Source organism: Sebastes umbrosus, chromosome 13, assembly GCF_015220745.1.
Source record: "Sebastes umbrosus isolate fSebUmb1 chromosome 13, fSebUmb1.pri, whole genome shotgun sequence".
NCBI lineage: Eukaryota > Metazoa > Chordata > Actinopteri > Perciformes > Sebastidae > Sebastes > Sebastes umbrosus.
In genome coordinates this window covers 1,522,968-1,539,511 of record NC_051281.1, presented here as the reverse complement: position 1 = coordinate 1,539,511, position 16,544 = coordinate 1,522,968, and the positions used below count along the sequence as shown (strand labels likewise).

At 38.4% G+C, this 16,544-nt stretch overlaps 1 protein-coding gene across 3 annotated transcripts; it reads right to left on the bottom strand.

The window, feature by feature from the left end:
- Window positions 1-15,854, bottom strand: arl5a (ADP-ribosylation factor-like 5A). Of its 3 annotated transcripts, XR_005209629.1 has the most exons (9): window positions 15,477-15,854; window positions 7,768-7,828; window positions 6,713-6,860; window positions 5,660-5,743; window positions 4,445-4,596; window positions 2,890-2,990; window positions 2,006-2,264; window positions 1,328-1,420; window positions 1-1,113 (listed from the first exon to the last, which is right to left on the bottom strand). XR_005209629.1 is itself a non-coding variant. In XM_037790307.1 (6 exons), the coding sequence occupies exons 1-6, from the start codon at window positions 15,520-15,522 to the stop codon at window positions 3,764-3,766; spliced, it is 540 nt and encodes a 179-aa protein (XP_037646235.1). In that variant the 5' UTR covers window positions 15,523-15,851; the 3' UTR covers window positions 3,126-3,763. The 3 variants fall into 3 exon arrangements, 1 of the variants encoding a protein (XP_037646235.1); XR_005209630.1 differs by lacking the exon at window positions 2,006-2,264; XM_037790307.1 differs by lacking the exons at window positions 1-1,113; window positions 1,328-1,420; window positions 2,006-2,264; window positions 2,890-2,990 and adding an exon at window positions 3,126-3,812 and having other exon boundaries at window positions 15,477-15,851.
- Between the last annotated feature and the right edge of the window lie 690 nt (window positions 15,855-16,544).

The following is a 16,544-nucleotide window of genomic DNA, read 5'->3' as shown; positions in this document are numbered from 1 at the left end:
TTTAAATTTGCCAAATTATTTTATTGACAACAAAACAACTTGAACTCAGCCATAGCTGCGGAGTATTAAACATAGCAACAGTCTACTCTAAAGAAATCGACTATTCAACAAAGCCATGTAATAAATCAAATGAGGTGAGCACTAATATACAGTCCTGAACATACACTTCTACATCCTGTACTGTAAAACACAAGTGGGTGGATATTCCTGTCCCTCAAACTTGAATCACATCTTACATAATACAAAATAACAAGCACCTGTTTGTTCCCTATATCCTTTTTGACCAAGGGGAATGAAACCATGAGAGGCTTTTGTGTTGCATTTATCAAACTTGAATGCTGATGTCAACGATAGCAGCTGAAGAGCAGTCACAAGTGTCTGTATATGTGTTTGTGCTTTAAAATGTGCCACTCACGTCCTGGTTGAGCTGACTCTGCATCTAAGACCTAAACATTATATACAAGCATACATACTGTACATATAGTGTTCACATATTCATTATGCTACAGAACATCATCCTCATAACAATAGACACACACCAGAATGTAAATATTTGTACTCCGACAGATACAGGTAGACCAAAAAAAGGCACAGCTCAAATGTTTTTTATATGGGAGCACCTTATGGATTTTGTGTGCGTGCGTGCGTGCGTGCGTGCGTGCGTGCGTGCGTGTAGCCTCCTTTGAGACCACCTCACATATACTGACCTATATTGACTGCGGCTGCATGGCACGCCGTGAAAAAAAAAAAACCAGCCATGGCTTCTCACAGTAGACTTAACATAGCATTTCTTTACATTGCAAGCTGGTTCCTCAAGGTTTGTAACCTTGGTTTTAGTTCACTGTGGCCCAACGTGAGAGGTACCCGTTGGATGAACTGGAATGTGAACTTCATAGACTTGTGGTAGTTGAGATGCAGTGCATATGAAAGTCCAAACAGAAGGCACATCGCTGTAGGAAGGTTTTTAATGTTGTCCATCACAACTTCTCCCTCAATGATGACCTTCAAAGAGGCTGGACTGAGATGCAGGGAAGATGTAACCGCAGCACCTTCAGGCTCAACCTGGAGGATTCCAATCTCGATGTGGCGGAATGAGTCATCATCATCAGCATCCTTCATAAACGATAGAAACATAAGATCACAATCATGACATTTCTCATTTAATAACCATCAGTAATGTTAAGCAATGTAGCCTAGTCACAGGAGAGTCAGACACAAGAGAGGAAGGTGTGAATTGGTTATGACTGCTGGAGTAGATTACACAAACACACAAATCACCCAACTCTGGTCCTTTTAGATACATATAAGAACGTAAGAGGTTACTTACAAAGCCTGCTCTGTAGAAGTCTGTGGGGTTGTCACCAAGGACAATGGGAAGCCCTCTGAGCACCAATGTCCGAACAGCAGTTGGCTCTGTAGTCTAACACGTTACATAGCTAGAATGACAAGAAATGAATGGTTATAAGAAAGTAGAGATGCCCTGCCGATTCCAATTTTCTTTCTAAGAACTATAACTGACAGCATTTTTTTCACCACCGCCCCGGAATCATCCCGAAAAATAATTTTAACCGTCCCAAAGTATCTATATGAAAATATCTCCTTTAAACAACTACATTTATTCAAGTTATGCTAATGCTAACCGTTAACACGGTTAACAGCGGCTGTGGCTCAGAGGGTGGAGCAGATTGTCAACCAATCGGAAGGTTGGTGGTTCGATCCCTGGCTGCTCCGGGGTCACATGTCGATAATATATAGCTAATAGCTAATATATGTGACTTGTTACAGCTCTGCTACACCGACAGCTCGACATTACCTAACGGCCGACGGTCGGTGCGTCTGTAGCCCTAGCTAATTTGGTGACGTTACAAGTTAAACGTCAACGTTATAAACTGTGAACCGATAGAAAACCGTCGGCACGTTAACACTAAGCCAGCTTTAGCTAACTGTAGCTAACCTTAACGTAAACGTTAATTAATTTCCCCTGAAAGATATCAGACCTACTCACCATTCCACCACGTTGTTTCAAAAACAGACCCACAGCTCTGTCAGAGTACCCGGTGGGAGCAGCAGAGAGGACGGACTCTCTCCTCGGTGTTAACGGTCCTTCTCCTTCAGGGAGCTCTCTGACGGAGCTCTCTCTGACGGAGCTCTCTGACGGAGCTCTCTCTGACGGAGCTCTCTCTGACGGAGCTCTCTGACGGAGCTCTCTCTGACGGAGCTCTGTAATCAGCTCACCTTGAATTTGAAACAGGCCCCTCCCCTCCCTACAGAAACGTCACATACTAAGTTATCTCTGTTTAAAACACAACATACCAAGTTATCTCTGCTTAACATGATTACTGCACTGCAAACCTCAGCTGATTAGTGCAAACAACTGATTTGATTTAGTAATGACACCGGTTTCTTATAAAACACGAAAGAATAAGTAATGACCACTTAAACTTTAAGTGGTCATTACTTTAAGTCTTAAAGGGACTATTTGTAACTTTCAGAAATGCTTGTTAACAGCGACACCTGTGGCCGTGAAATCAACGAAAGTCAGCGTCGGGCTCGCGCTTGCTCGCTCTAAATATACCTGAATGAGCATCACTCAACACAGTGGAGCTCCAACCTAAAAATCACAAGTTGCGTTAAAGAAATTAGTGGCGTTAAAACGAATTTGCGCTAATCCGTTATTATCGCCTTAACTCTGACAGCCCTAGTGTGTATACAAACATTGAGTGGGGATCCTACGTTCACTGTTTTATAAATGAGACCCCAGAGGAGTCAAACCTACAGTATGAACAAAGTGAGGCAGCGGAGGCAACACATTTGAGTGGAATAGTTGGGCTTTGCTTTGTTAGATTTTTGACAGTCCTACTATGCTTTCTTCTTATCTTAATCACTCACTGTATGCTGCTGGGTCTCTTCTTCTCTCCCTGAATGCCTCCGCTGACTTTAACTCTGGCTCTCTCTCTCCTCTCTACTCCTGTAGCTGCTCATCATGCTCCCTGAAAAGCATCAGAGCTCATGTGACACCTCCTCAAGGACTAAAAAAAGAATAACTGACGTTACAAACAAGAAACTCAATATAGTTAACAAGTAGGAGTCTGAAAGAAAAATACTCATTCATGAGACGCTGCAAATTTCACCTGAAACAGATAAAAACACTTTATTTCACTGATTATTCATAGGGACTGAAAAAGAAGAGGGTATATTGTGATTTTTACCCTCCTTTTCTGCATGTTTCAGTCTCCATAAACCATCATCCACTCGGACATTCGGCTGCAGGCACCACGTTAAAAGAGAATACTGGACTGTACACACAGGGGGGGAAGGGATGATGATGATAGGGGGGCAATAAAAACCGCCACAGCCAGTCTGGCAATACTGCAAGGCCACCGTGGGCTACAGCCACACACGGCTGAAGAGTAAGTCCACGTACAGTACAGTTCCACGTCAGACACTCTGCTGACCTCTGCTGAAAGGAAAACCGTGCACACATTTCAGTTTAAATAATTTGAGTCTCTTTTGTTGTTCCTTCTGAAAAGGTTGTTTTTTTTGTTCAAGACGTCTTTTGTAAAATAAATTATCACAGAAGAATGTAACGTCCCCGGCAGCGGTCTGCCCACGTCAGCGTCACAGGAAGGAGGAGAGGGCCATCGCCATCGCCATCCGTCAACCGACCTCTCACCCCCCCCCCCCCATCCTCGTTTCAAGCTCACGGCTGGAGGCAGAGAAAACAAAGAGCAAGGGCGGCACTCTTGATCAGAGTCAAAGGTCATCATCTCACACGCAGCCGTGACATCATCCACTCAAGACCCTGGCACAACCTGGAGGGGAGACAAGACGTCGGGAGTGTCGTAGAGGAACGGGGACGTGGAGGAGAGATGGAGGGATGACAGCTCTGTATTAGAACAACATTTTTTCCTACATACAGTAAGAGCACAATAGTGTGAGTCTAACACAGGGGTCAGCGACCTTTACTATCAAAAGAGCCGTTTTAGGCAAAAACAAAAGAAAAAAATCTGTTTGGAGCCGCAAAACATTGGATTATTGTGATGAAGGTAACACAGTTTATAATCTAAGTATATAGTATATAAGTCTAATGCAGTGAGGACAAAGTGCAAATGAAGTGCAAAAAAAGTAGTAATATTACGAGAATAAAGTCATAAATTTACGAGAAAAAAGAAAATAACACGTTAAATTGCTACTTTATAATATTATGACTTTATTCTCATAAATCTTTTTTTTTTTTCCCTCAATGTGGCCCTAATACTCCGTCATACCGTCGTACCATAAACCTACAAAAATGATAAATAAAAATGAAAATGTAAACAAAAAAACAGTTATTCATTTCCATATTTAAAACTCCACAGGGAGCCACTGGAGAGGAGCTGAAGAGACGCAGGTTGCTGACCTCTGGTCTAACATAACAGGAGTGAGTAGTGAGTGCAGTACTCACCCCTCCCCAGTGAGGGCGCAGCAGGCCTGGATGTGCCACTGGTGGTCTTTGACAGAGGTAAGCTGGAGGCTCTGGGAGATCTCGGCCACAGACATGCAACCTTTCACATCCTGCTTGTTGGCAAAGATCAACAGCCCTGCCTTTCTTAAATCCTGGAGGACAGACAAGAGACATCAAGAAGAGAGGTTAAAGAAATGTAGATTTTAGGGCTGTATCTAATAGTTCGTAATGTTGACATTCAAGTTCTAAATCAACATTTGAATGCTGAGCAGCTTCTTCTTTTTTTGCATGTCTATGTATTGTGTTTAAAGCTGGTATTTCTGCACATCTTCAGATAAAGATCAGGCTACACTAATATTATTAGTATTATATTATTTGTAGAATTAGATTCCAGTGGTGGCTGCGTAGGATTGTTTCCGACTCACGTGATTCAAATGTTTCCAATAACTCTTAAACTTGATTATATTCGTCATATACATGGACAATCACTCTACCCACTGAGCTGCAGCTGCCCCCATCCAGAGCGTAAAGTCTAAAAAGTCAACATTTATTGAAAAAAGATAGATGTAATCATTTCCAAAATTCACAACATGCCTTCAAAAAAACAACATTTCCACTGCAGTCAAAAGAAAGTTTATTCTGTTTGTGAATATGGCTACTTTATCTTGTTGGAGAAATAATTTAATAAAAAGTTTCTGGTCATTCAGTTAAGAAGCAATTACAATTTATTAAGCAAATGCATTTAGGTCAATACAGCAGACAAAGTCAGTGTCAAAGACAAAGAGCTCCCTCACTGCAGCATTTCTTTATAATCTTGGTTTAGTCTCCCCCCCCTTGTGTCTCACACCTTCCAGCCTGCTTGTGTGAAAGCATTGTCTATTCATTCATTCAGTTACTTGTGATTAGCTAGTTTTAGCAGAATGCAGGTGCGAGGATGATAAGAAATGTAGCTACACTAGGACAGTCTGTGCTTTCCCGGAACATTTCAGATTTAGCCGAGTACACAAATGCTACACAAAGGGGCATGGTATTGTTCTCTCACAATCTATATACATTTATAAATATCTATATTTACATCGATAAAAGACGATTAACCGATGTATTGCAAAGGTGCTGTTGTACTTTTGATTGGTGAAATAAACCAGGGATATTTATATGAATAAATGTAAAAAAGAATGTCTTTTAATAATCATAATGATTTTTCCTGATACTCACTTCATGTGCTAGCATTCTGTAGAGTTCCTCTTTGGTCACTGAGATCCGTTCTCTGTCTGTGCTGTCGACCACCACAATGACAAACTGCTCAGAGAAGATGGAGAGAGATAACGGACAGTTAATATCATAATACTGCATCTCAATGTGCTATTCTGTATTTTTTTTTCTTTTTCTTAAAAGCTTTATCAGGGACAAGGTCTGCAAATTAGCTATGGATAGAAGTCCTATATACGTTGCATCGGTTGCACTTTAATTAAGTGTAACAATGCCTATGTATTGTCCCTGTCAAACAAACTAATAAATAAATAAAATAAACAGCAGGCAGAACACCACACAATGGCACCGCATTCAATATCTAGTATTTTAAATATCGGACTACCTAGAGATTTGATCATCTAAATCTGTATCCACTTTTAAAAAAAACTTTTGAAAACACTCATTCTTCTTCTTCACGCATTCTTATAAGGTCCCAATGTTATATGTTTGTATATGTATATATGTTTTTATGTGCATATGTGTGGTGAAGCATGTGTACACAGCATGTATGTATGGATATATATATATATATATATATATAAATATATATATATATATATTCATTCAAGTTTCTCACCAAAAACGACATTTTACAATATTACATTTGAACACATCATGATAACGTGACAATTTACCTTCGTCCAATGGTCATTTTTACTGAATAGAGCCTGAATGCATCATAATGTGAATAAATGGCACCTCCCATTAGTGTTAGCTGTTAGCTCCGTGCAGGACTGTGCTGCTTATCAGCCGCTAACAGCTAATGGTAACTAGCTCTCATCCTGCCGATTTCAACATGGATTTGTTGTTCACAATGTAGCATAGTTTACTGCGTCCAAAACAAATTTTCCCTCATCCCCGGGACACAGCTAGTCTCGAACCCTGATGGTACCTGCAGTAACGTTACCTGTGGTACTGTAGAACAACGAGTACCGTCACGTTTTCATAATTTTGACATGGACTTGGTACCGTAGTATCAGTTCTCGTGACATCAACATAACCTCCTGTGCTATTTACCTCTGTGTTTGTGTAGTACGTGTTCCACGATGACCTAAGGGACTCCTGGCCCCCGATGTCCCACATCAGGAAATGAGTGTTGTTGACCACAATCTCCTCCACGTTGCTCCCAATCGTAGGAGAGGTGTGCACCACCTCATTCATTGAACTAAAACATACAAAAAAAACAACTTTAAAAAGGGACTATTTTTCAGAATCAGAAATGTCTTGTTAACAGCGACACCTATGGCTGTTAAGTCAACGAAAGTCAGCGTCCTGTTGCTCGCACTTGTGCTTGCTCTACATAGACATGAACGAGCATCGCTCAACACAGTGAGGAGACACACGTCAGCTAAAAGCACAATATCACTCTATATTTCAGCTGCTTGGCAGTAATGTTAGCTGACCAGACGAAGGGCTCTCCATGAATCAATGCTGATCCTAGTGTTGGCTTTTCCCGCCTCAGCCTCCCGACCGCGGCCGGAGGGAACAGTGGAGACGTCGGAGTTTTGGTCGGAGACGATAACGTTTCTCTCTGCGGAGCCCCGTCACTTCACAAGACACGGGAAACCTCTGTTGGTCTGGAGGAGCTGCAGCAGTTATTTCTGCACAAACGTCCACTGAACATTCACTAGATATTCTCAGAGCTAAACTAACTCTTCTGCAGTGTGGAGTGAGCAGCATGCACGTGAGAGGTGGAGCAAAATAGTGAGAACGAGCGCGGTGTGTGAGTGAAGGCAGGCAGAGGAGCAGAGGAGCATAGTACAGCAGAGACTCCGGTCCTGGAGACCAAAGCTACGGTCTCCCCCGCGTCCTCCGACCGCGGCCAACACTGTTTAACAGACGGGCTTCACTGGATACAACCAAGAGGTTTTGGTGCTTCACTGTAGTTTGTGTTGGAGTCTGAGTCTGAACAGCGTAGCCACACGCGACCGCGCATAGGACACCGACCCGGATTGATTTATACGTGTAAGAAGTTACAAACAGTCCCTTTAAGTTGCAACATTCACAAAATCCATTTATTATACATAATATGCATGTGGATATATAAAGAAGCTTCCTGTTTGGATACTTACAACTGGTAAAGAATAGTGGTCTTGCCAGCATTGTCCAGGCCCACGATAATAACTTTGTGCTCTGAAAGGCAAATAAAAGACACTTAGAAAGGATTCACAGAGCTAACAGAGACATCAATATGTGGACTAAGTGCTGGTGACTGAAGTAATCTGTTTAAAAGATTGTCTTCTGATGTGAAACTGCACTGAGCGATTCAAACAACAACAGCAGCTCTTTTTGTGTACCAAATACTGCAGCTTCACACATCTAGCAGAACTGAGACATTGTGGTGCAGTGAACAGTCACAGCGTACTTTCACAGCTACAGATGAGTTGGTGGTTGGTCTTAAGCGAGCTCGTACAGCTGTGGAGATGGCATACATACTCACATACATACAAAGAGGCTTTACCTGTGAAAAACACTAACAGGAAGTGACAACTAGGATGAATTGCTATCTCGCTGTCGATACACTAAAGTGACAAGACAATAGTAAATGTCCTATAGTGAGCACAAGGACAGGATAATGGTAAGACGGGATCAAAGAGCTGGTTGCTTTTCTATAAATCTTTTGCGACATTTATTATACCCAAGCTTCAACAGGCTCTTTTCAAATCTACAACTCAATCACGTTGCCGTGTTTCAGATCCTGTGACCACACAGAGGATAAACGAGGAACAAAGACTGGTTGGTGTTTTTTAGTTACGGCCAAATCGGTGATCAAGAGAAACTAGAGCATGACAGAAAGATATCAAGCCCACATTCTACCTACTTTTTTTTCACGTTTTTAAAGTATGGCTTTATCAGATTTATCTTCATGTTTGGTCTACAAAAAGCCTAGCAATCACACAACAACAAACACATAAAGGCATGTACAGTTAGTAGGGATGCATCAAGTCCTCCTGCTGCTGATAAGAGCTTACAGTGCATTGGCTCTAAAACTTGTGTTTCGTTTATGCTTTGGAGTTGCTCTCAGCTGGAAACATTTTGGAAATACCTCATTATAAAAAAAATAATTTTATCTGACCCTAGGGTCTGGATCTTGGGAGACACAAAAGGACTAAAGGTTGTCAATTAATTAAATCGCACACTTTTAATCTGATCAAAATGTACCTTAAAGGGAGATTTGTCAAGTATTTAATCCTCTTATCAACATGGGAGTGGGCAAATATGCTGCTTTATGCAAATGTATGTATATATTTATTATTGTAAATCAATTAACAACACAAAACAATGACAGATATTGTCCAGAAACCCTCACAGGTACTGCATTTAGCATAAAACAATATGCTCACATCATAACATGGCAAACTGCAGCCCAACAGGCAACAACAGCTGTCAGTGTGTCAGTGTGCTGACTTGACTATGACTTGCCCCAAACTGCATGTGATTATCATAAAGTGGGCATGTCTGTAAAGGGGAGACTCGTGGGTACCCATAGAACCCATTTATATTCACTGATCTGGAGATCAGAGGTCAAGGGACCCCTCTGAAAATGGACATGACAGTTTTTCCTCGCCAAAATGTAGCGCACATTTGGAGCGTTATTTAACCTCCTTCATGACCAGCTAGTATGACATGGTTGGTACCGATGGATTCATCAGGTTTTATAGTTTCATATGATACCAGTATCTTCAGTCTAGCTTTAAAACTGAGCCCATTACAACCTAAAAATCGCAAGTTGCGTTAATGCATTAAAGAAATTAGTGGCGTTAAAACAAACTTGCATATACGTTATTATCACGTTAACTTTGACAGCCCTACAAAAAATACTTTAAATTACTGGCGGGCGTAGCTGGGACAAAAAGTATTCTACAAAACTGGAAATCTGAACGTCCTCCTTCACAGAGGTAGTGATTAAATGAATTATCATCCTATAGTTCACCTGAAAAGATTTTGTATAGTGTGAGGAGTAAACCAGCAACACATGAAAAAATATGGGGCTCTTTTCTGGCCTTAATACCATCATTACACTCCCATGCCTAGTGATGTAGAATGGAAATTTGTCCTGAATGGTTATTTTTCTTCAATAAAAACATCTTAAAACCATCCATTTTGTGAGCTTGGAGTTCTCAAGTATATAAAAATGCAACTGTACAGATGTTGTTTTGAAGACAAAGGTGGTGAAGGGATTTCAGATTTATTTTTGGCAACGCTTTAAGTTTCCAAGTGTTTTTGGGGCTAGTGTACTGTACAGCCAAGCAAACTATTCATCTTCTAATTAAGGTATTGTAGGTCTGTTAATTACAGTATTATTAGTTAAAGTGTGTTGGGAACTTAGGAACACACAAAGCTATTGTCTAGAGAGCCTCACCTGTTAATAGCTTTGGCTGGCCGCTGCATAGCAACGAGGTAATTTTGACGGAGGTTTGGCCAAGCACATGACCACAGATGTCACCTTGAATCTGAATGATGGGATACTTCCTGTCCTCACAAATCACAGCATCAGCCTGCTGATTGAGGCTGACTGCATACTGTTACGCCTTAGGAACCAATATTCAGATTCAGATTACTTTATTGTCCATTAGATTTGCATAAAATGGAAATCTGTCTTTGGTACTGGTATATAAGACAACACACACCATACACAACAATACCCATCACATTCACACAACAATTATGCTTCTTATAGTCCTAAAGTGACCACGTGGCAGCAATAATAAAAGTGTTGAGTGGATTATTCTTCCACTGGCATGTAGTCCATTAAAACATCACAAAAGTGCATGATACTCTGCAGTGTTAGCAATTAATAAATAAATGTAAATTAAAATAAGTGATGGTGTATATTCTTTTGTATTCAAAAGCACACTTCTTTTTTCCTGAGTGAAACGAAACACGTCACGTCGAAAAATGTCTGATAAAAATGACTCTGAAAAAAGTCTGAAAATATAACTCTGAAAAATTTCCAAAAAAAGTCTGAAAAATATCAGAAAAAAAATTCTGTAAAATGTCTGAAAAATGTCCGAGAAAAAAAGTCTGAAAAAAAGTCTGATAAAAATGACTCTGAAAAAAGTCTGAAAAATGTCCGAAAAAAAAAGTCTAAAAAATATGCGAAAAAAAAGTCTGTAAAATGTCTGAAAAATGATGTGTTGTAATGATTCATAAAATGTGCCCCATAATGTTTCTTCTGCTTTTTATTAGTGGTTGTTGACTTTCTGTAATTTCACTGAACATTAAGGTGTATTCCAGATATACTAAACATAAAGAAGTATATTTGTTGGCCAGCATATTTTACAAAGCTGGAATACACTTTTAGTATTCAGTGAAATTATACAAAGTCCACAACCATGTGACTGTGAACCCTGCCAATAAAACGTACTTTACCACAGTACAGCTGTTACAAGAGAAACTAAAACCTCACTAAAGCTGAGGAAGTGAAACGAGCTGCAAAGAGAACTGCAGAAGATAAAATGAGGGCCGTATCTATGCAACTGTGCCATGTTGAACCCAAACAAAACAAAAACAGCTGTGAAGACAAAGTTATTTCAGAAAAAAAATAGCTTCAGCAAACAAAACAGACTGCATGCATAGACATAACACACAGCTCACTGAACTATCTTCAGTAGTTGGAGGTCACAAGTCAGTCTTGTGCAGCTGGAAGAGCAAAAAAAAGTCTTGTCTGGGACTAAAAAGGTCATGCAGGTGCCAGCTGAGCTGTCTGCATACGTTCTAACTATATGAACAGTAAACATCCTTTAATACGGGCGGCACAGTGGCTGCATAGGATTCCTCCCACAATCTTAAGTAGGTCTGCAACTAACGATAATTTTGATTACTCTGCCAATTATTTTCTCTATTAATTGTTTGGTTTCGTGTTAAATGGCCATCATAATTTCCCAGAGTTTAAAGCGACATCTTCAAATTGCTTGTTTTGCTCAACCAACAGTATAATAGTCAGTTTACCACCAAATATGACAAGAAAACTAAAAATCTTCACATTTGAGAGGGTGGAACTAGCAAAGTTTGTGGATTTATGCTTGAAAAACTATCATCAATTATCAAAACTGATGCTGATTAATTTTCTGTCAATAAACTAATTGGGGGCGCCGGTTAGCTCATCGGGTAGAGCGGGTGCCCCATGTATCAAATAGGCGAGTCCTTGCTGCAGCGGCCCAGGGTTCAAATCCGACCTGTGGCCCTTTCTGCATTGTCATCCTCTCTCTCCCCATTTCACCACTATCACTATCACTCTCAATAAAAGGCATGAAAAAAGCCCCCAAAAAATCTTTAAAAAATAAATAAATAAACTAATTGATAAATAGCCTAATTAGCCTTTGATTATAACTACAGGTGTACCCTACCTGTTGCCCAGTGTGTGGTGATAGGCTGGGATATTCTCCAGAGTCTCCTATCACCCTGAACATGATAAATGTTTTATAAATTAGGACACACTGATGATCATGTGGAAGCCATCAGCAAGTCAGTGACCATAATGTTGAGTTTGTTATCGTTGCCTTGAAGCCTTTAAACATTTAACAGTTGTGAATATGGATAGATGTGTGATCACATGCCCTCCTCCTCCTCACTGTGAATGAACTTGTGTTGTTCTGAATCAATCAACTGGGGACGGACCGCCATGGTAAGACTTCCTGACTGGGACTGTGAAGTGCAGCTGGGGATAGATCCAGGGGTTACAATAAACGCCTCACAGACTCCAGTGACATGATGGATGGAAGTAGAACGGAGCAGAGCTCCGAGATGATTTAACTGAGGAAGGTGCTATTTGATGACTAACCAGACAAAGAGTGCAAATAATTACAGCTTTTACCAATGTTTATGTCATAGAGCAGTCAAAAGGATTTTTGTTGGACATTTTAAAATTAAGTTAAATGTTTTTATTTAATTTTCTAATTTTATATCATAATTATTTTATTTTTAATTTCATTTTATTATAATTATATTTTCTAATTTTATATTATTATTATTATTTAATTTTTAATTTATTTTTTTATTTTCTCACTTAATATTATTATTATTTAATTTGTTATTTAATTTGGTTATTCTATTTTTTATTAATAATATGATTATTATTGTTATTTTATTATTATTATATTTTGTATTAATATATTAATAAAAAAAATTAATAAGTAGTTGGACTGTAATTTCTGCAAATTGTGAAACATGCAGTCACTTTACAACATTTTAAAACAAAGGAAAGCAGCAAGTCAAGGTTAAATTCCCTATGCCATACAGGGATTGAAAACAGAGCTGCAACTATTAATCCTTTAATCGATTAGATGTCAAGTAATAAAGTTAATCGGCAACTATTTCGATAATCGATTAATCAGTTTGAGTAATTTCTAAAGTAAAACAAGTCTGAATTCTCTGATTCCAGCTTCCTAAATGAGAATATTTCCTGGTTTATTTCCTCCTCTATGACAGTAAACTGAATAGGTTTGAGTTGTGGACAAAACAAGACATTTGAGGACGTCATCTTGGGTTTTGGGAAACACTTTTTACCATTTTCTGACATTTTATAGACCAAACAACTACTCGATTAATCGAGAAAATAATTGACAGATTAATCAACAAAGAAATAATATCATATCAAATAATAATCATTAGTTGCAGCCCTAATTGTATGTACCTTTGATATACTTGGGAGGAGCCAAAGACAAATTTCCACTGAAGTCAATCTAATCTGATCTAACGTTCTGTTGATTGACTAATTAAGTGTGTAAACAGCTAACAAACCTTTCTGTCTGGTACTCTCGCTTACTTTGTGCAATTTAGTTTGCAGAAGTCAGTGCACCAGATGCTCTGTAACATCAGGAGGAGATATAATGGACCTAGTTTACAGCTGACACCTTACAGCAGGGGTCTGCAACCTGTGGCTCCGGAGCCTCATGTGGCTCTTCAGCTCCTCTCCAGTGGCTCCCTGTGGATCTTTAAAAGTTGAAATCAATAACTGTTTTTTGTTTATATTTTAATTTTAATTTATCATTGTTGTAGGTCTATGGTACGACGGAGTATTAGGGCCACATTGAGGAAAAAAAAATTATCTGAGATTTCGAGAATAAAGTCCTAATATTACAAGAATAAAGTCATAGGTTTACGAGAAAAAAAGTAGTAATATTGTGAGAATAATTATAAAATAGTAATTTTACGTGTTATTTTCTTCTTTTCTCGTAAAGTTATGACTATTCTCGTAATATTACAACCTTTTTTTCTCCTAAAGTTATGACTTTATTCTGTAAATCTCAAGATGTTTTTTCCCTCAATGTGGACCTAATACTCCGTAGTACATTGTCTCTTTGGCCCTCACTGCATTAGACTTATATACTATATACTTAGACTATAAACTGTGTTACCTTTTTCACAATGATCAAATGTTTTGTGGCTCCAGACAGATTTTTTTTTTGTTACCTCTTTTGATAGTAGAGGTTGCTGACTCCTGCCCTACAGCATGCATGTGTTCTGCTTTGGAGTCCAACTAAACCTGGATAGTGAATTCAAAGTCATCCCTGTTTTAGTGAAGCCAAACCAGGTGGGTTACCTGTAACTGCTGACATCACACTGATAAGGTGATGGTGATTACAGCAGTACAAAGTCAATGTGATTCACTCGTCGATCCTTATTGGCCCGGACAATCTGCTGATGTGGCTGCCTTTCACTTTGCTCTGCTCTATCTGTGTGTGGCCACCTATATAGTCACAATACCGGGGGCTGAACACCGGACATGCACACCGGGACTCATGTTACAGAGGGTTCAGCATTGACCAGATCCGTTTACACATTCAAGACCAGTATCCAGGGATCACCTAACCTCCGCTCCATCCCCAGAGAGCATGAATAATATAACACTAAGTTAATGCAGACACACAAAATGATATTTAAATCAATATCCTCCTCACAAACACTAACCATACACTTCCATGCAACACACACATAATTGTCTTTTTTGATATATTTACTGTATTGTTATTGTTATTATATATATATCTTGTCCTAATTGTTTTGTTATCACTATTATGTAGTCATATTATTTCTTTATATATATCTTGTCTCTAGGTGGAGGCTTCAGATAAGCCCAGTGTTTTTTTTGCCTCTTTCTGTGAATAACATTCTCATTCTTGGAAAATGTTATTTGCACAAATCAAAGTATATGAAAGTGAAACCTGGGTTTAATGTGTTTCATTCTGAGTGTCTTTCTTACATAAAATCCCTTAAAGTCATGAAAAACTAAAATGCATAGAAACATCTTAGCATAATAGCAGAATATGAATTACAGGTATACAACCCCATTGCCCTTAATTTAATTTATTATTATTTTCATGTATAATTTTACATATTTTATCTGTTATTGTTCTGTGTCCTTTTACTCTAAAGCAATGATCTATGAGCCATGTTGTTTGTAAAGTTGAATTTGTTCAATACAAAAAACAATAGTCTTAAATTGTGCAAAAACAAATAAACAAATAAACAAACAATAACAATTTTGTTATCACTATTATGTAGTCACATTATTTCTTTATATTAATCTTGTCTCTGTGTGGAGGCTTCAGATCAGCCCAGTGGGGCTTTTGCCTCTTCCTGCACTATATATTATTCATTTATTTGTTTGTTATGTTATATAGTCTTAAATTGTGCAAAACAAATAAACAAACCAAATAAAGAAATGAGCCTGAGCAGTAGTGTTGGTGGATCCTGTGTGTCAGAGCAGGCCTCCTGCGACCACCAACACCTCTTCAGCTGGATAACTTCACGCTGGATGTGACTGCAGGTGTCTCACCTTGATGGTTGAACAGCCTCCAGAGCTTGGTGAAGAGTATCCCCATGGTGACGGAGAGCTTAGTGAAACACCCGCCGCAGGAACTTCAGCTAGCTAGCCTTGATGCTAATCAGTGCTACCACTAGCTAGCCGGCTAACTCCACTACACTAACACACACGAAGAAGAGCTGTGCAGCAACATACTGGCTTCAGTTACGGTCGATGAATCTCTCCGGCTCCGGCAGGGTGTAGAGTGTGAGTGTGACGGTTAACGTGTAACCGACGGTAACCGACGGTAACCGGTAACCGCTGCGGTTAGCTGGTTAGCTGGTTAGCATCAGCTGCTGCTGTGAAGCTGCGCTGCGCTAGTTAGCTGTCAACCGACTGCGCATGCGCACTAGCCCTGTCCTGTAGACACAAATCATTGACTGTGTATGCTGCAAATTATATTATATTTATATAAATACTGAGTATATATAAAACAATACATATATTATATATTATATATTATATTATATTTAAATATATAATATAAATAAATATGTAATAATAAATTAAATTAAATTAAAATTAAATAAATTATTATTATAAACAAAGATGTCCTGTAGGTACAAATCATTGACTGTGTATGGTGCAAATTATATTATATTTATATAAATACTGAGTATATATAAAACAATACATATATTATATATTATATTATATTTAATTATATTACATAAATAAATATGTAATAATAATACAAATTAAATTAAATTTAAATAAATTATTATAAACAAAGATTTCTTTTTTTTAAACATGTATCTTTAACATCCAAAGTGTATGGTGCAAATTATATTATATTTATATAAATATTGAGTGAAAATATATATAAAACAATACATATATTATATATGATATATTATATTATATTTAAATATATAATATAAATAAATATGTAATAATAAATTAAATTAAATTAATATTAAATAAATTATTATAAACAAAGATTTGTTTTAACATTTATGTTTAACATCCATCTCTGTAAATTTGGCACTGTCCTGTAGCTACACATCATTGACTGCGTATGGTGCAAATTATATTATATTT

What these genes read in the sequence shown, in the direction of transcription:
- arl5a (XM_037790307.1), bottom strand. Translation starts at nt 15,522, where the DNA reads ATGGGGATACTCTTCACCAAGCTCTGGAGGCTGTTCAACCATCAAG. An exon ending in ACCACTATTCTTTACCAGTT is followed by an intron (nt 6,861 to 7,767) that starts GTAAGTATCCAA and finishes TGTATGTTTTAG; the next exon opens with TTCAATGAATGAGGTGGTGC. An exon ending in CGTACTACACAAACACAGAG is followed by an intron (nt 5,744 to 6,712) that starts GTAAATAGCACA and finishes TTCTCTGAGCAG; the next exon opens with TTTGTCATTGTGGTGGTCGA.